This window comes from Xyrauchen texanus, chromosome 21 (genome assembly GCF_025860055.1).
Source record: "Xyrauchen texanus isolate HMW12.3.18 chromosome 21, RBS_HiC_50CHRs, whole genome shotgun sequence".
Taxonomy (NCBI): Eukaryota; Metazoa; Chordata; class Actinopteri; order Cypriniformes; family Catostomidae; genus Xyrauchen; species Xyrauchen texanus.
Genome location: NC_068296.1, coordinates 2,559,977 through 2,579,865, shown reverse-complemented (window position 1 = coordinate 2,579,865; position 19,889 = coordinate 2,559,977). Strand labels below are relative to the sequence as shown.

At 40.9% G+C, this 19,889-nt stretch overlaps 2 protein-coding genes across 3 annotated transcripts in view; one reads left to right on the top strand and one right to left on the bottom strand.

Annotated features, from left to right (window-relative positions):
- Nucleotides 1-19,889, bottom strand: part of grm3 (glutamate receptor, metabotropic 3) — a 73,553-nt gene that overhangs the window by 51,648 nt on the left and 2,016 nt on the right. The window lies entirely within an intron of this gene.
- The window catches only part of LOC127661387 (endosome/lysosome-associated apoptosis and autophagy regulator family member 2-like), a 119,985-nt gene that overhangs the window by 98,938 nt on the left and 1,158 nt on the right, over nucleotides 1-19,889 (top strand). Inside the window, exon 22 of the mRNA XM_052152047.1 lies at nucleotides 17,215-17,266. Coding sequence (XP_052008007.1) covers nucleotides 17,215-17,226 — 12 coding nt within the window. The 3' untranslated portion in view covers nucleotides 17,227-17,266. The remainder of the gene's footprint in view (nucleotides 1-17,214; nucleotides 17,267-19,889) is intronic.

Sequence of the window (19,889 nt, the reverse complement as noted above, 5' to 3'; positions counted from 1 at the left end):
TTGTGCTAATAAACTATTTTCATACACCACCAAGCTGCCGTCTAATGTTAAGAACGGGTATTAACATGTGAAAAAAGTTCTCAGTGGTTGCTAATTAATCATATTTCATAGCCATCTGAATTTTAAGGAGATAATCACTTAAAACTCTGACTTTCACTCATTAAAAACCGAATCCAAATAGGTTGTTTTATTTTTAAATGGGTCTCCAGGGCCACTCTTACCCTCTAGTGTGTGCTGTACCTCAACACAGAGGTGGAAAACGTAAACTGCAGCAAAACTGAGGTCAAACTAATCCCCGAACTTCTTAAAATTAGTCAATATCAAACCAATCAAACCTGAGTGCATTAACTTCATTGACGGTGAGAAGTCACAAGCATTTTCGTTCTTTCCCTCAGCCACCTACTGTAGCCTATCTTTAAACAGTTCCTCTTGGCTAATCATGTTAATTAGTCAAGAGGGGTTGGACAGAAGAGTGGTATGGGGCGTTTTTTGATGCAGAGAGGCTCAGGAATTAATTGGATTTTGCTCTGAGGCAGTTCCTTAACAGCATGCTTAACTCAAACAGTCAGCTTGAAAAATCAATTCCAAAATCCAGAGCCAAAAAAAAAAAATACATAAAAATAACAACGCTCTCCCTTTTATCCAAGCCCCCGTGTCAATAGGCCTTGTCCCCCCTATATTGGAGTGGTATATTGGTAAGAGTGGTATTCTCATTTTCCATCCCACTTCAGTTCAGTGACGCCACATCATAGTAAATACACCAAACTAATGATATTAAAACAAAACATCATTGCATTATGACTGCATAATAATATCTAGCAAGTTGAATTTAAATTCAACATTTATTAATAATTCGCTTATAGTGCGAAAAAGACCGTCTGAAAGTCCACACAAGTATCCAAGTGTTCAATGCAATGTCTTAAACACGTTAAAAACAAAACTTTTACTCATTCTAAAGATTGTAAATTGTATGTATAATGTACAACTTAATTGATTGAATTAATACATGAATTCTTGGACACCTCTGACATTTTAAGGCTGTGAGTGGAATTTGCAGACGGTCCCGTATAAGTGTTAGTTAATGAAAGCCCATAGGAGCATTTTTAAGCATAATTCTCCAGCTAGAACAAGCGTTGACCAGTTGAGTTCAATGTTTTTTGCTTGTATGATATAGACATATATGCATTAACCAAACTAGTGCTAGGTAAGTATTATAAAAGTATTGTGGCACCTACAGATTACACCTACAGGAGTTTTATGACATCCCATTCTAAATCCATAGGCATTAATATCGAGTTGGTCCCCCCTTTGCAGTTATAACAGGTTCCACTCTTCTGGGATGGCTTTGTACAAGATTTTGGAGTGTGTCTGTTGGAATTTTTGCCCATCCTTCCAGAAGATCTTTTGTGAGGTCAGACACTGATGTTGGACGAGAGGGCCTGGCTCGCAATCTCCGTTCTAGTTCATCCCAAAGGTGTTCGATAGGGTTGAGGTCAGGACTCTGTGCGGGCCAGTCAAGTTCTTCCACGCCAAACTCATCCAACCATGCCTTTATGGACCTTGCTTTGAGCACTGGGGCACAGTCATGCCGGAACAGAAAAGGGCCTTCCCCAAACTGTTTCCACAAAGTTGGAAGCATAGATTCCTCCAAAATGTCTTGGTAAGCGGAGGCATTATCATTTCCCTTCGGTGGAACTAAAGGGCCTAGGCCAACCCCAGAAAAACAACCCCATAGCATCTGGGGGGACTTATCCCTCCTCCACCAAACTTTACAGTTGGCACAATGCAGTCAGGCAAGAAACGTTCTCCTGGCATTCGCCAAACCCAGACTCGTCCATCAGACTCTCTGATAGAGAAGAGTGATTCATCAATCCACAGCACACGTTTCCACTGCTCCAGAGTCCAGTGGTGGCGTGATTTACACCATTCCATCCGACGCTTGGCATTGTACTTGGTGATGTAAGGCTTGCATACAGCTGCTCGACCATGGAAACCCATGCCATGAAGCTCCGTGCGCACAGTTGTTATGCTGATGTTAAAGCCAGAGGAGGTCTGAAACTCTGCGGTTATTGAGTCAGCAGAGCGTTGCAGAACTTTTACACACCATGCGTCTCAGCACTCGGCGACCCCGCTCTGTAACTTTAAGTGGTCTCCCACTTCGTGGCTGAGTTGCTGTGGTTCCTAAACACTTCCACTTTGCAATAACACCACTTACAGTTGATCGTGGAATATCTAGGAGGGAAGACATTTCCCAAACTGACTAGTTGCAATGGTGGTATCCTATTACAGTACCACGCTCAAATTCAGTGAGCTCTTTAGAACGACCCATTCTTTCACGGATGTTTGTAAAGGCAGACCGCATGGCTAGGTGCTTGATTTTATACACCTGTGGCAATGGCACTGAATGAAATGCCTGAATTCAATGATTAAGAGGTGTGGCCCAATTATATACGCAGAAAGACAAATGTAGTGCAACGACTTTGGCAAAACAAACAAGCAACTCTGATGAAACAGCACGCTGGAACAGGTGTAAAGAAACAGGTATGAAGAAACAGCAGCTAGCATTATATAGGGCCACACCGCACCTGCAATGGCACATTTATTATAAAAACACTTAAAGCATAAAATTTGAACCCTTGATAAACCACCGCTCTAAAGCCCAAATAAAAAATGTACCTTCAGTGAGAAACACTCTTATACACTAAGCTCACCACATCAATGCACTTCAACCTAATAATATATAAAGATGAATATTAGTAACTACTGTTGGATTCAGGCACAAGAATAATAAGCAAACATGCAACTCGCCGGGAGAGAGAGAGAGAGAGAGAGAGAGAGAGAAACAAAGCTGTAGAGTTGATCCTTCAGCTTCTCTTGCAAACGAAATGCAAAAGAAGCACTAAAGGGAAGATAACAAACACAACGTCCCCTTTATGAGCACCATTAACGCTTGGCGCACCAATCACAAGGGAGAGGCACACATGTGCTCAATAACGGAGAATTGAGCTTAATATTATCTACAGCATTCTCTAATAAGAGAAGCTCAATAGACACTGACAGACATAATAATGATTAAACACATTAAAGAGATCTTGTTGGTCTCTTGTAATTATGATGCATGCAACTTTTTAAACTCATAGTAATTGAGACACATGCATTTAAAATTCACTTGTTACACTGGACCATTTAAAATGAACTATTGACTTTAAAAATGAGCTTAAAAATTCTTAAAAGTATGGAGACCATTTACAAGACCTGTACATGCTGATTATAGCCGGCTGATCTTGATTTGTGTCTTATAATTCATTTTACCCTACACGCCGTAACGGTGATCATGCCAAATTAACAAAACATTTTAAAAAGAGAGGGAAAGGCCAACACGAAGCAGCAGTGGCAGAGAGAGAGGAGAGAGCGAGAGAATAAAAACACTTACTCGCCGGTTCTCCGATACGCCGTAGCTTGGTCCTCGGCCACTCCTCCAACCTCCAACGGAAGACAGCTGCGCCTCCCCTGGTGGACAGAACGCCCCACCGTGTTCTCGGGAAACAGAAATGGTCTCCCCCGCCCCTGGCAGCGATTCTCCCAGTAGCCCCTCCCCGCTCGTGGTCGACGGTCTCATACCAGCCGCGTTTCAGCGGCTGGTAGGGCTCTCCTCTGCCCCTGGCAGCAGCCCTGACCGCTCCAGGTGGTCGGATAGGAGCCCCTTCTCCTTTCGCGGCCAGCAACCTTTCGTCTGCTCTCAGGCGGCCGGGCATCTCCGGTAGATGGCAGCAGCCACTCCGTTAGGGTGGATGGTAGTGGTGTGGACTCTACTACAGCGCATCCTTCCCGGATTTTGGCACCAGTGTAAAGGGATTAATGGAAAGGAGGCGAGAACCGGTTTAACAATATAAATACAATTTTAATACTAAACATAAACTAAAAGAAAAACACACAAAGGTGTCGGACAGCTGTCCTCCCTCAGGCTAATTAAGGCTAATTAATTCTCAGGCTAATTAAGCCTCCGAGAGGGATAAAGGCTGATTGCAGATGGTGGTGCGAGAGAGAACGTTTACGGGCAGCTGACCGTCACGTGTGTGTTTGAGTCTTTTGTTTAAGTTTTTCATTAAAATATTATTTACATTGTCAAGCCGGTTCTCCTCTCCTCCTTGCCCGTCTAAATCCCTTTACACTGGTACCGAAGACCCGGGAAGGAGGAGGGATACGCCGTAGTGGAGTTCTCGAAACTACTATCCACCCCAAAGGAGCAGCAAACGACCGTCTTCCGGGGGACGGAGGAGCTCAGCCACCTGAAAGCGGAGGAATTGGTCCAATCACGAGGAGAGAAGGGGCTCCTAGCCGACCGCCTGGAACGGTCAGGGCCGCTGCCAGGGGCAGAGGAGACCCCTACCAGCCGCTGAAACGTGGCGGGGTCTGAGACCGCCGACCGCAAGCGGGGAGGGGCTCACTGCCGACCGCCTGGAGTGGGAGAACCGCTGCCAGGTGGGGAGTTCCGTCCCCCGTAGGACTACCTCCGATCCACCCTGTCGTCCACTAGAGGGTAGAGGAGTGGCCGAGGACCAAGATACACCGTATCAGAGAACCGGCGAGTAAGTGTTTTTTTTTTCTTCGTCTCTCTCTCTCCTGTTGATGTTTGTGTCTTTTGTTTCAGTTTTACATTAAAATATTAGTTATATTGTCATGCCGGTTCTCACCTCCTCCTTTCCCGTATACTCCCTTTACACGTGGTTACTGTTAGCCAGATTTTTGCTTCTTTTTTTTTTATAAAAGAGGGACAAGTTGAAAATATTGTTTTATGGTAATCAATATTACGCCACATTCCTTTAAACCAGCCTATGATCTGGTCTAAGCTGGTGTCCCAGCATGGTCAGGCTGGTCATGTTTGCTAGTTTGGTTTTAGGCCAGGAGACCAGCTGAAGACCAGTTTGGCTTGGCTGAGAGAGAGCTTAAAGCCACCAAGATCAGCCTAGACTGGTTTAAGAAATGTTTTCAGCAGTGAAGAATCAAATATGTTACACTTCTCACCAGGTTCACTTATGCATGTAGTACATGCTAAACCATTTTACTGCAGCAAAAGTAGATCTCGTGACTTCCCGGGACATTTAAAGTCCAATCATTGGACAGAACTTGCATTTGCAAAGTTGTAATGTGCCCTGAAGCCTTTGATGAATCGTCCTCTGATGATGAAACACACCAAAAGAGATGCCGGAGTGTCTTAACCAGCATGCCAATCGATTCATCTGCCAATCAGCAGAACACATCAAGGGAGGACATTACCACAGTACACTACATTAAGCCAGCGGACGATTTAAAGATGGAGTAGAAGACAAATTACACATAGAGGACATATCACTCACTCGTGTGTTTGATAGCAGATCCAGCTCATTAAGAACGTCTGCTTTCATCTCAGTCATCATGGGTTGTAATGTACTTGAGGTCAGATATAATCCATCTGTCAGATTTGTGGTTTTTAGAAAAGACCTGGGCTATAGAATCATAAGAGTTACAGCAGCCCCCTGACTTTAGGCCGACTTTGATTTTTGCATTGACAGTGACTGTGGTGACATTTTCGCAACATTATATGACATGGTTCATGACACGTATCGTGGCAGTTCTGAGACTAGATGTCCACAGTGTGACGCTAAAAGAGAGTTATATATTCTCTGAAACATTTGACAAACAAAACCGACCTCCCTACCCTCAACCTTATACCTAAACCCAACCGATAGTGTCAGAAAAAGCAAATGTGAGATGAAAAATACAAGCACGTTATTTTGTGGTGCTTCTATGCATGGACGGACCTAGATGGGGGTCCGACAGAAGCCTGGCCACCACGCTGGCCACCCCACTCACAGCCGCACCTCTCTGTCCCGTGTACCCCCCCAATATAACACACATTTCAGTCATGTCCAAACTACAAACAGGCCTGTTTATGAAGGAGTGTCTGAAGGAATACATTCACTCTTTTGAAACATGTCTTTAAGAAGGACAAAAAGATCCACTTGAGCTCCTCAGAGGGGCGGGTGGTACTACGCTTGAGACCTGGCATCACAACACACACACACACACACACACCCCCGATAGACCATCAACCCCTTCTAAAGGAAGCAGCTATTCAAAGCCAGCTCTTAATTTGTTTCCCATGCTGCAACACAAGCTGTTCTCTGTTTGGGGCGATGGTAGGAATAGTATGAAAATTCTGTCATCATTTAATCACCCTCTTGTTGTTTCAAACCTGTATGAGACTTCCTGTATGAGATGTACAGCTTGCAAAAACTTCCCCCCACAAATCTAAATTAAGTAGCTTGAACAAAGATTATTTTGTCTTGGAAAGTTGTAGGAAAGATTTCGTTGGCCTTACTTACCTAGTTAATCCAGAGGTTGGAAATGAATCTACATAAAAAGTATATTTCTGCAAACCTTGATCCAAATTGCCAAACATTTTCGTCGTTACTAAAAACATGTCTTACTGAACAATACGTCTACAAGTTCACAGCATGCATTGCAATGAAATTATGCAGGTACCATTAAAATTGTATTGCTTTATTGTTTGCTGGCTTTATTTGTGCTGCTGCAGTTGTTGTTGTTTTTATTGTCACTGTTTGTTACCCATCATTTATGAGATATGAAGTCATACTTATGACAAAAAGTCATAAATATGATATAATAAAGTGATAATATTGATTTACGTCAGAATTTTGCAATAAAAAAGTCATAATTCTGAGATATGAAGTCATGTTTATGTCAGAAAGTCAAAATTATGATATAACCTTCATCTTCACTTGGTGCACTCTGCATGATTTTATGAAGTCCTTTAAGATAGTTGCTTGTCAGACTGTATGATATGAACGCATTGACATCGCCATGGCACACTGGTGCGACATTATGTCAGACTGCACGATATACATCGTAGCCGACTGTGGTCCCAATCGTCAGTTGCAGAATAGAAGCGAAAGGGTGAAATGTGCCCACCATGAAGGTGCGTTTTTTCTCTCTCTCTGAAAGTCAGGATGTCAGCGTTTCCATTGCTCTAATACCACTCCATCACAAGCAGTGGCGAATTCTCAGGGCCAGCGAAGCCTTCTCTGCTGGCCTAACATGCCAAATAAATAAATATTTTTCATACTTTCATTCTCAATCACTTTTTGCATATGTATTTTTAATTGCTTTCCACTCTTAATTAATCTACAAAGAAATAGAGAAAAACTAAAAGTTTATCCAGTCAGAATTTATCCCTTGACGCTTACAAGCGAAGTGTGACAACTGTTTCACAAATCGCACGACCAAAGTGGCACGTGAGTTTGAAGTCCACCTAGGGTTGGGCGATGTCCCCTAAATTGGCAGTTGACGATGTTGACAGTAAAACATCGCGATGGACGATGATATCGTCGGTGGGGCGGGGCGGGGGGGGGGGATTATATAATTTCATATAATTTTCAAAAATTATATGAAAAAGTATTATTTCGTTATTTTACTAACCCAACTAATGACTCGTCGGCGCTTTATCAGTAGGTTGCACGACACGTGAAGCATTTTTTTTTAGCTTTCACTTAAGAAGAGTTGTGCACTTTTTATTTTAATATATCTCTTTACATGAATACTATTTTCCACTTAAAAACTATAATTTCGTTATTTTACTCACTGATGAGCAAAAGGTCGAGGCAGAAATGACCATGTACCTGCAGGAAATGGCCATTGATGGGGAAGAGGACCCGCTGACTTGGTGGAAAATGAACGACAAAAGGTTTCCGTTCATGGCAAGATTAGCACGGAAATATCTGCGCATATGTGCTACCAGTACTCCATCAGAGCGGGTCTTCAGCACAGCGGGTAGTGTAGCTTATTAAAACCAGATAAAGTTAATATGTTGGTATTTCTGGCCAGAAACATCGAAATTTAAACATGGTCTATGGTGAAAGATATTAGACTTCTTTACGCATTTTTCGCCATCCGTCGCGGAGCTATTCGATTTTGCGTATAATTTTTTAAACGTTCATTTGTGTAGTTCATATGACCACTTTACAATATTTCAATAACATAATTTATTTTGTAGCCTGTGCTGAAGTTAATTGTGCTGCTAATTATAAGTGAAATGTTAATGCCGAGTTTCGGTCTGAGTGTTGTTCCCGTTTTCTTGTTCTTTATTTGTTGTTCTTCTATGTTTTATTAAATGTGTGTTATTTATATTCACCTTGTTTCTTTCATTTGATTTGACATTATGGATTTATGGCCAAGGAAATTTTTCTTTAAAAGTATTAACCAGACAAAAGTAATTTGAGGTTCGCTGGTCTGGGTTTATCTTAAACTGCCGCTTCAGTGTATACAAGAGCTATGTGACAATGAGCAAGATTTTCTGAGACACTACAGCTACTAATAATTAATTAATAAAGGCTATTTTCTTGTAGCCTACAACATAACATATTTTAATCTAAATGTACAGTGTAAGACATGTAAAAAAAAGACAAGAAGCTAACAATGTCAAGATCAATATTTGTGTAGCCTGCCTGACACGGTATTTTCACAGACTAACACGTCACGTCTCTGGCATATACTACAGTATTTAAAATAGCATATATGCATTAGTTATATTCTCAATTTAATTTACAGAGCAATCCCTGCAAAGTTTTTATGTTAAATATAGAAGAGACTAGGATTAGTGAATCACACTAGCATGACTCGCAAAAGGGGGCGTGGCATCACGATGGTTGCTCTACATCATGATGTTGGTCAGCCATCACGATGGATGATGATATCGTCCATCGGCACAACCCTAACTCCACCCCCACAGACCTTCAGAATTTCCACAGAATCCCTCAACAGTGCAAATGAATGAGCAACTAATGTCAGATTAACAGCCATTAACAGACACTTGCAGAAACAGGTGTATAAAACATTATAATCTCTTTTGATAATCATGCGCCTGTAGCACTAATGCTAGCGCTAGCATTGTTTATCAGTTGGGTTGCTAGGAGACATAGCGCTGCAGCATTGTTTATCAGTTGGGATGCTAGGAGACATAGCGCTGCAGCATTGTTTATCAGCTGGGTTGCTAGGAGACATAGCGCTGCAGCATTGTTTATCAGTTGGGTTGCTAGGAGACATAGCGCTGCAGCATTGTTTATCAGTTGGGTTGCTAGGAGACAGGGCTGCAGCATTTTTTATCAGTTGGGTTGCTAGGAGACATAGCACTGCAGCATTGTTATCAGTTGGGTTGCTAGGAGACATAGCGCTGCAGCATTGTTATCAGTTGGGTTGCTAGGAGACATAGCGCTGCAGCATTGTTTATCAGCTGGGTTGCTAGGAGACATAGCGCTGCAGCATTGTTTATCAGCTGGGTTGCTAGGAGACATAGCGCTGCAGCATTGTTTATCAGTTGGGTTGCTAGGAGACATAGCGCTGCAGCATTGTTTATCAGCTGGGTTGCTAGGAGACATAGCGCTGCAGCATTGTTTATCAGCTGGGTTGCTAGGAGACATAGTGCTGCAGCATTGTTTATCAGTTGTGTTGATAGGAGACATAGCGCTGCAGCATTGTTTATCAGTTGGGTTGCTAGGAGTCATAGCGCTGCAGCATTGTTTATCAGCTGGGTTGCTAGGAGACATAGCGCTGCAGCATTGTTTATCAGTTGGGTTGCTAGGAGACATAGCGCTGCAGCATTGTTTATCAGTTGTGTTGCTAGGAGACATAGCGCTGCAGCATTGTTTATCAGCTGGGTTGCTAGGAGACATAGCGCTGCAGCATTGTTTATCAGTTGGGTTGCTAGGAGACATAGCGCTGCAGCATTGTTTATCAGCTGGGTTGCTAGGAGACATAGCGCTGCAGCATTGTTTATCAGTTGGGTTGCTAGGAGACATAGCGCTGCAGTATTGTTTATCAGCTGGTTTGCTAGGAGACAGCGCTGCAGCATTGTTTATCAGTTGGGTTCCTAGGAGACATAGCGCTGCAGCATTGTTTATCAGTTGGGTTGCTAGGAGACATAGCGCTGCAGCATTGTTTATCAGTTGGGTTGCTAGGAGACAGCGCTGCAGCATTGTTTATCAGTTGGGTTGCTAGGAGACATAGCGCTGCAGCATTGTTTATCAGTTGGGTTACTAGGAGACATAGCGCTGCAGCATTGTTTATCAGTTGGGTTGCTAGGAGATATAGCACTGCAGCCTTGTTTATCAGTTGGGTTGCTAAGAGACATAGCGCTGCAGCATTGTTTATCAGTTGGGTTGCTAGGAGATATAGCGCTGCAGCATTGTTTATCAGTTGGGTTGCTAGGAGACATAGCGCTGCAGCATTGTTTATCAGTTGGGTTGCTAGGAGATATCTCTAATGAGAGTCAAACCCCTGCTAAGCTAACGGGAGCATTGCAGTTCTGTATATCGGGAATGGAATGAATTTATGGTTGTAGATATCCGGAATATATCACATCCGACTTGAATGGAATGCAGCATTACCGTGTACCCTGACCAAACGATATTTATTGCAAGAATTTAAATCGCAAATATTATTAGATAGAATTTTCCAGGTATTATAGACCTCCTTGGTAGATTCATATGAAAAATTATGATTTTTCACATTAATTTCACAAATTAGTCATGCTCCAGTTAAACTTAGGCGTGCTTTGGCATTAAGTGTCATTTCAAGTTCTGGCTTTCGTGCATGGACGTGTTTTTAAAATGTCAGTTGGTATTACTAGTTGACTGCCACGTAATATATACGGTGTCTTATTCATTGTGAAACTGTGTTTTCTTAATGGCATGAATCACACTGAAGGCCTAGACTTAAAATGCACGGCCCGTGGCTGATCACCAGCATAGGCTAATATTTACAAGAAAGATGGATTTTGTCAAATAGGAATATAATAAGACAGCATGATCACAAATACAGAAAATGACAGATGTTGAGAATGAACGCGAGTGCGGGTGGAACCCTACAGTAATAAAGAGCTACCACAAATATTCATTGTGGAAATGAAAAGACTTCACATTGGAGAAAACAAGAAATGTGGGATATAGTACATCTTTCTCCTCTTTTAGATTAGTAACCTATCGACCATGCAACATTTAGAAAATTCACAAAGGCTGATAATATATCACGATTGCATATTCCCTATGGATGATGCACAAACATGACGTAGATTTCTATAATTGTTTCAACAGTATTTGCTGAGTTGGATTCAAACGTCCCATAAATACTTCCCAGTATAAACTGTTAAAAAATTGGAGTTGTGTGAATCTTCACTAAAGACGTTTCTAGACATTTAAAATAAATGTATTAAAAGTAATATAGTCATTAAAAGAACGCTGTAAAGAAAATGCATGAAAATTCAATTATTTATTTATTTTCATTTTGTAGCCTAAGCTCTGTATTACATATTGCTGATGTGTTACATTTATCTCCAGGTATTTTCTGCTTATTTATTTATTAAAACTTTTTATATAAAATGAAAAGAAGAAAACACATTGAAAGTGCTTGAGTAGAGTGATAACTGGGCACAAATGTTGCTCTGGTGGTGAAAACACTGAGCAAGTTAATTGGGGTGCGAGAGAGGAGCGGAATATCTCATCTGGCCGTCCTATTAGCAGTCACGCTATACGGCTACGATGCTTAATTTCAGACACTGACGAAATTTTGTTGGAGGCTGAAGATCATCACAAAGGCTATTAATCGTCCGTGTGTAAACATGTCACACTGAACGTTGTAAGATTGCCGATTTTGCCCTGCGACGACAAATCCTTTAGGATATCCGAAATTTGTCTCAGACGGCAGAATTGTGGCCAAAATCGTACAGTGTGTACTGGGCTTTAATTACGACTTACTAAAGCACTTTTTTTTCATTATTCAGAAATGGACTTCCATTCCCGTCTAATGGTTCATCTTTTAACTTTATGAGGTTTGTTGATTGTGACCGTGATTGAAGTTCTGAGCTCTATGCGCATCTCATTTCAGAGAATGGACAAAATATCTTATTCTCTCAAGAAAATATCTGAACCCTCTAGTGTTTAGAGGCCAAAGACTCTCATCATGTAGGCAAAAGTCTTACAAAATCAAATGTAAGAAGGACACCATGACAAATGTGCTGAACAATCAATCTTTAGATGAACAAAATTATTTAAGCTGTCAGATTTCTTGACGACTCAGCCGATTGAGTTGAATTGAGTTTACTCAAACAAAAAAGTGCTTGTATTATATTGGCTATTTCGTTTTTTAAAGCTCAACTCTGTTGCAGTGTACTATTGCCTTTAATGGATATGAACTCCTAACCCTAAAGGATTACACTTCAGCAAGTAACTTCCTGCATTTTTTGTGCTATGGACATGAATGATACCTTAATTCATGCGGCTTGTTGCAGAGAAGTCTGTTATTACTTTCCTAGGTGATTAGCAGACAGTAAAACAGGCAGGACCTAAACCAAGCTGCGCTCACATTTTCTTCATATATATGTTTACAACACATGTGTGACGCTCTACCCGGTCTGTACGGGACTCGAACTGGCGTCTCCGGCACGGGAGGTGGGTGCGCTAACAAGGAGGCTAAAGGCTACAGCCTCTAGCATCAGTCGCTAGTGCACCTCTTGAGGTCAGGAGAGTGAGGTTTATACACATTGCACAGCTATCTATCAGCTGGCCACCATTACACTCACCCCCTAAACCTCACTCCATCTGGGTCACGGCACCACTGTGACGCTCTGGTTCTACCTGCTACATAAGGGACTCGAACCGGCGTCTCCGTCATGGGAGGTGGGTGCCCTAACAAGGAGGCTAAAGGCTACAGCCTCTAGTGTCAGTCGCTAATGCACCCCTTGAGTTCAGGAGAGTGAGGTTTATACATATCGCACAGCTATCTATCAGCTGGCCACCGTACACATGCTTTCGATGAAACAAGATATTGAACATTGATTGTATAACAAAGACAACAGAAAATATTAGCACATAGCATCACACTGATTAATCCTTTGATAGGTCCAACTGCAATGGTTGTTGCCCATTAGAGAAAGACCTTTTATACTGCCATCGTGAAGGGACACTATTAAATATTCATTCTGCTCCTCTAACAGCTGTAAGACCACTGATCCATAAACACAACACTGAGGTAGACGAGGAAAAACTTTCAACACAGCAAATTTAGACAACCATGCACATGAAAGAGCCCCTGCATGACAAAGTGAACTACAGGATGTGTTTTACACATGAAAATGACGTGACTGTGGTGATGTTTTCGCAAATTTATGTTTCGTTATTCCTAACATGTGCCAGAAAGAAAGAGCAAGAGTCAGTGGGGAAGTGGCCCTGCAGTGGCGACTTCGAGAGGCGCTGTCTGAAGCCATAGACTCGTGCTGATGAAACACATCATTTATCACATACACACACAAAATAGATCAATCTTCTGACACAATCAGCAGTACACTCCTAACACAAAGTAGTTAGTTTTAGGCGACATGCCCAAACTTTTCCAGTCAAACTGTGATGCCTCCTGCCAAGACGTCGCTGTCAGTAATTACTATCATTAGAAAGTCTTCATTCCAGTCTAGGAGAGATGTGCGTTACGCTAAGTTTAACATCTCTATTGCTTCAGATATAGTCTACTTCACTCACATTTAAGGCAGATACTGAATTCCCTGTACATTGCTACGCAGAAACTGAAATATACATGCAAGATATAAACATGGGTATTCTACTGCATGAAGTAACAAGACATCTGTGGCGAATCTCATGGAGAAACGTCCACATCACATTTCACCCCAAAATCAAACTCAAAAAGAATATGAAGCCTACTTTAGCACCACTATGGTTTTTGTCATTGTGGCATTATTTTCATTACAATTAAAGGCATGTTTGAGGTTCAGTACAAGTTGAGCTCGATCATCAGCTTTTGTGGCATAAAGTTGATTGCTACAAAACTTGTTGGTTTTGTGGTTTTCTATGCTGATTTTAGATCACTCTGCTTTATCTTAATGAAGTCCAGACTTTCTGAAACGTCTGGTTGATGGCATGATCGATAGGTGGCATGACCAGGTGGGATATTATAATTAAAGTGGTCTTATAGCTTATTTAGTGAAATGTCACTATATTATCACCCACCCTTAAAATAATCAGTGTCCAACCAAATCAAAGACAAAATAGGAACGGATATATTGCATGAAGAAAATCTTTTTTGCATTGTGACATCATGACAATTGAGCACACTTTCCCCTCAAACTCTCATTATCATTATTCATACAGACGTTTTTGAGTTTTGTTTTGTAAATCCAGGTATCGTCAATGGTATTGTGATTAAATGGTACTGTAAGACAAGAAGAGTTTAAATGATATTTATTTTTGCATTACAGTAATGAGATTATGTCCTAATTGGTGCTAAATTGATCCTAAAAATGGCCTTTGTTTTTATTAATGCAAAAAATATAATATTTTTTGTTCATGACATTCACCATATCACGTGAATACACTTCGAAAAATAATGTTCTTATTTTTACATATTTTTTGTCTTATTTCACAGTACAAACATACATCTAAACATCCTTAATCAAGAAGAAATTCCTTGAGAAGTAGAATGAAATACGATATTAAGGGCTGTATTTTTGTGAGTGCGCAACATCGAATACAATTTTCGTGAGAGTGCTTATAAAAAGCTCATTTTTGTGCCACTGCAAGCACATGTTGATGTGTGTAAGAGTATTTGCTCTATCTGTGGGTGTATTCACGCAAACTGTTCAAAAGTAGGTCTTATCTCAGCGCAAAGTCTAAACTCGGTTTCTACATTTGCAGTTTGGAGATTCCACCAGCAGGTGCTGATATAGTTCATCAAACAATCACTGTTGTAACCGTTAAACTTTCTAGAGGTCATGGTTTATTTGTTCAATTATTATTATTATGTTTATGTATATTTACAGTTGTATTTATGATTTCATTTGTATTGGTATTTTTACACCAGTTGTCTTAGTGGGATTTTTAAGTCACTGCAAAAGGAGCCTGTGGAAGAAGTTAGAGTAAAATGTTTGGATTTGGGACAATTTTTTTGACCACCATTACACTCACCCCCCTAAACCTCACTCCCATCCGGGTCACGGCACCATTGTGACGCTCCTGTTATACCCGCTCTGCACGGGACTCGAACCGGCATCTCCAGCATTGGAGGCAGGTGCTCTAACAAGGAGGTTTCAAGTGTAATTTGAATTAAGAAAAGTTTTTGGTTTCATTTTTTGGTGTTTCAATAAATGAGTCAAAATCGCCTGCTAGAAGTGAAGAGCACTCCGATACAATCACCGTTAATACTAGCCATGATTTGTGTCAGTATGAAAATGATTAATAATACTTTAATTCTATAATACTGCATTCTCTCAAATTTAATGGAGCATGTGGGCCAGTGTAGCTCAGCGAGTAAAGACGTTGACTACCACCCCTGGAGACATGAGTTTGAATCCAGGGTGTGCTGAGTGACTCCAGACAGGTCTCCTAAGCAACCAAATTGGCCCGGTTGCTAGGGAGGATAGAGTCACATGGGGTAACCTCCTCGTGGTCGCTATAATGTGATTCTCGCTCTCGGTGGGGCATGTGGTGAGTTGTGCGTGGATGCCGCGGAAAATAGCGTGAAGCCTCCACACGCACTACGTCTCCACGGTAACGCGCTCAACAAGTCACGTGATAAGATGCAGGGATTGACGGTCTCAGACGCGGAGGCAACTGAGATTCGTCCTCCGACACCCGGATTGAGGCGAGTCACTACGCCACCATGAGGACTTAAGAGCGCATTGGGAATTGGGCGTTACAGATTGGAGAGAAAAAGGGAAGAAATAAACCCCAAAAATTAACAGAGCATAAATCCAAATCCTGACAAGAACCTTGTTTTCGATGCTTATAAAAGAGTGCGTCACTGTCATAGTAATATGCCTGACTGATATTTAACAAGGACACAGTTATGGCACAAAAGAATGTACGTCCATATTTCTAGTCTTATAATTCATTGCATACAGTGTATTTACACTACCAACTTCTTATGATTTTACTGTCTTCGTTTATATGAGAATGGACTATATAATAGGACACAGATGGTGCAATAACTGGAGAAGACCTCAGAATTAAATTGCAATTGCGCACACAATTTTGCCAAACCCAATTGCACCAAGACTTGATGCATGCTTGCAAAAAAATACAAAAACTTCAAGGCCATGCCGATTGAACTGAACTGCCAGAATTTGATCCTAAAACTAATGAACAATTCAAACTGTTGGGCTGCACTAGAGGTGCAGCACTTGTATACGTTTATTATAATTGTGTGTTAAAATCTAGTTTGTGGCTGTGTAAAAAAAACAGAACTGTTTACAGCAACAACATAGAAAAAAAAAAACTACAAAGCTGTTCTTTTTGCTCAGAAATGGATTTACTTGGCAGCGAGTGGGACTGGCAGACTGCTGAAATCTCTGCATATCTCTCTCTCTTTCTCTCTGCATGCACACAGACAGAACACACACACACACACACTCCAACATCTCTTCATTGATTTGATGCATGACTTATGCAACAGAATTGCTGTTTTGAAGGCAGTCTGAAGAGGATAGGAATGCCACTCTGTGGCTGCCTCTTCGTGATGCATTTCAACATGTTCGTTTTTCGCATTTTGATCGTTCTAAAGCTACTCTTTCAGAGATTACAGTGATTTCTTTCAATACAAATAAGGAATTGCTAATTGTAGGATGCACATGAGAGTATGTGTGCATGTGCAACCGTACCGCACGCGCATACCTGTACTGATATGCAATATGTGCAGTGATGGCATCTTTAGTTTTCAGCTGCATGCCCTTTCCATATTAATGAATATGAAGGCAAGGCTTTTAAAAGCTTGATGGGGCCTTGGAGTCTCTTACTAAAGCAGAATTTCTAACAGAGCGCTGCACCCATGGGCTTCGTCGCAGGGAAAAACGCAGTCTGACAAAGGTAGACTTCATAAGCGGAGAGAACACATGCATTGGAGAACGAAAAATACAAGCACTCAGTTTGCTTAAACGCTTATGGAGATAACAACATCTGCATCGTTGTGCACGGCAATACATGAGCCGTGTTCACAATGCATAATTATTTGGGTTTTTGAGTTGGACTTATAATGCCATTTGTTGCATGTTGTGATTGTTGACACTGTGCATGTGTTCAAAGAAAGATAAAAGCAATTACTTCGAAAAGGGTTGGTTCACTCAGAAAAATTCTGTCACCGTTTACTCACCCTCTTTCTTAGGTGGAATGGTGACTGAAAAGAGAAAGTCAAAAGGGTTTGGAGCGACATTAAGGTGAGTAAATAATGACCAAATATACATTTTTGAGGGAACTAACACTTTAAATCTGTTTTCTGCACCAGCAAAACCGTTGTATGTGTATTTTAGGTCAATGGTTCTAGATTGGTGGGTCATCTTGACCCAAAAATGTTCTGATCTCACTGAATAAAAAGGTAAATGTAAATAATAAAATGCAAATAACTATATAATCGTGAATGGTTTAAATATAATAGAATATAATAGAATAGAATATATCTATATGAAGCCTATAAGATCAATACAAGGACAGGGAGGGAATTTCTTTTCCTAAATAGTTTTGCGTTCCCTCGCAAGACCTTTATCGCTCCCTTACAAAAATGTACCATGGTTTTACTAGGGTAACTACAGTTAAACTGTCGTATTTGTACAACCCCAGTTCTGAAAAAGTTGGGACAGTATGACATATGCTAATAAAAACAAAAATGAGTGATTTGTAAATGATATTCACCCTGTGCTATATTGAAAGTACTCCAGCTACACATTATATGATGTTTTACCTCGTGAATTTCATTGTTTTTTGAAGGTTTACAGTAAATTCAAATCTGATGATTGCAACACGCTCCAAAAACGTTGGGACAGTCGAGTGTTTACCAGTGAAACATCACCATTTCTTCTAATTACATTTGTTAAGCATTTGGGCACTGAAGACACAAGTTTAAGTTTAAAAAGTGGAATTTTCTCCCATTCATCCATTATGTAGGTCTTCAGCTGCACAGTTGTATGGGGTTTCATTGCTGTTTGGTGCGCTTCATCATGCGCCACACATTCTCAATTGGAGATGGTCAGGACTACGGGCATGCCAACCTAGCACCCACACTCTCCGCTCACACAGTCATGCACTTGTAATCCGGGCAGTATGTGGTTTGAAGTTGTCCTGCTGAAAATTATGGGACATCCCTGGAAAAGACAGTACATGTTGCTCATATCTGTCTGCATTAATGGTGCCCTCACAGATGTGCGAGTTACCCATGCTATGGGCACTGACACACCCCTGGCCCATACAGACACTGGCTTTTAGACCTGATTCTGAAAACATGGATGGCCCTTTTCCTCTTTGGCCCGGAGAACATGTCGGCTTAGTTTTTCAAAAACTATTTGAAATGTGACTCATCAGACCAAAAAACACAGTTCAACTGTTCTACTTCCCATCTGAGATGAGAGCGAGCCCAGAGAAGTCGGCGGCGCTTCTGGACAGTGATGATGTACGGCTTCTCCTTTACATAGTAAAGTCTGAACTTGCATCTGTGGATGCAGCGGCGAGGGGTGTTCACTAACAAAGGTTCACTAAAGTAATCCCAAACCCATGTTCATGATATCCATTACAGATGAATTATGTTTTTTAAGACAGTGACGTCTGAGGGGTCAGAGGTCACGTGCATTCAGAAGTGGTTTTCGTCTTGCCCTTTACATAAAAAGATTTGACCAGATTGAATCTTTTAACTTTATTGTGCACCGTAGAGGGTGAAATGCCCAAAATCCTTCCCGTTAGTCTTTGGGGAACATTGTTCTCAATGTACAGGATTATTTCCAGAAGCATCTGTTGGAAAGAGTCTGGAATGATCGTTGCTCTTGAAGGACTTGGAAGTTTTTGGAGGCTCCTTATATACTATGACACGATTGCCCCGTTTCACATCGCCTTGTTATTTCAACTCGTCAAATTGTTATTAGTCTCAATTTTTTTGGAGCGTGTTGCAATCATCTGATTTGAAATGACTGTACATTTACAAAAAACAATGAAATTCACAAGGTAAAACATCATATAACGTGTAGTTTTAGTGCTTTCAATATAGCAAAGGGTGAAAATAATTTACAAATCACCTCTTTTTTTGTTTTTATTAGCATTTTTCATACTGTCCCAACTTTTTCAGAATTGCGGTCTCCATAAATACGACAGATTAACTAAATTACCGTAGTAAAACCATGGTAAATTTGGTTGTTACTATGGTTTTGTTACAAATACGACAGTTTAAGTATGGTTACCATAATAAAATGATGTATTTGTAGATAAACAATAGTAACCACAAATTTGACCATGCTTTTACTATGGTAACCGTATTCAAACTGTCGTATTTGTAGTGAAACCATAGTAACAACCAAATTTACCATGGTTTATTATGGTAACCATAGATAAACTTTTGAATTAGTATGTAACCATAGTAACCACCAAATGTACCATGCTTTTACTACGGCAACCATAGTCAAACTATACTTTGAATTTAAAGACATTTGGTTCCCTTTCGTATAAACTTGGCTCTCTGCAAGACCACCAATTGATATTTAAAAGCTTTGTCCTGACATAAAGTCAGTTGAGAGCCACTGCTTTAGCGGATCAACATTTTTGGATCTGGTCATCATCTATAAGTGATTTCTAAAATGCACTGATGTCTTTGTAATATAGCGAGACTTCCACTCTCAATTAATGCTCATCTTATTGATGGATAGGCGGCATTTGTGCGAGTCTAGTTGAAGACTGCTGGAACTTATTTACATGCGCTGAGCAAACCACAATATTGAAAGGCTAATTATTATAGAACAGCACTTTACCGCATCACATTCTGTAAATGTGGCACCATCAACACAATTCCGGCCATCCACTGCA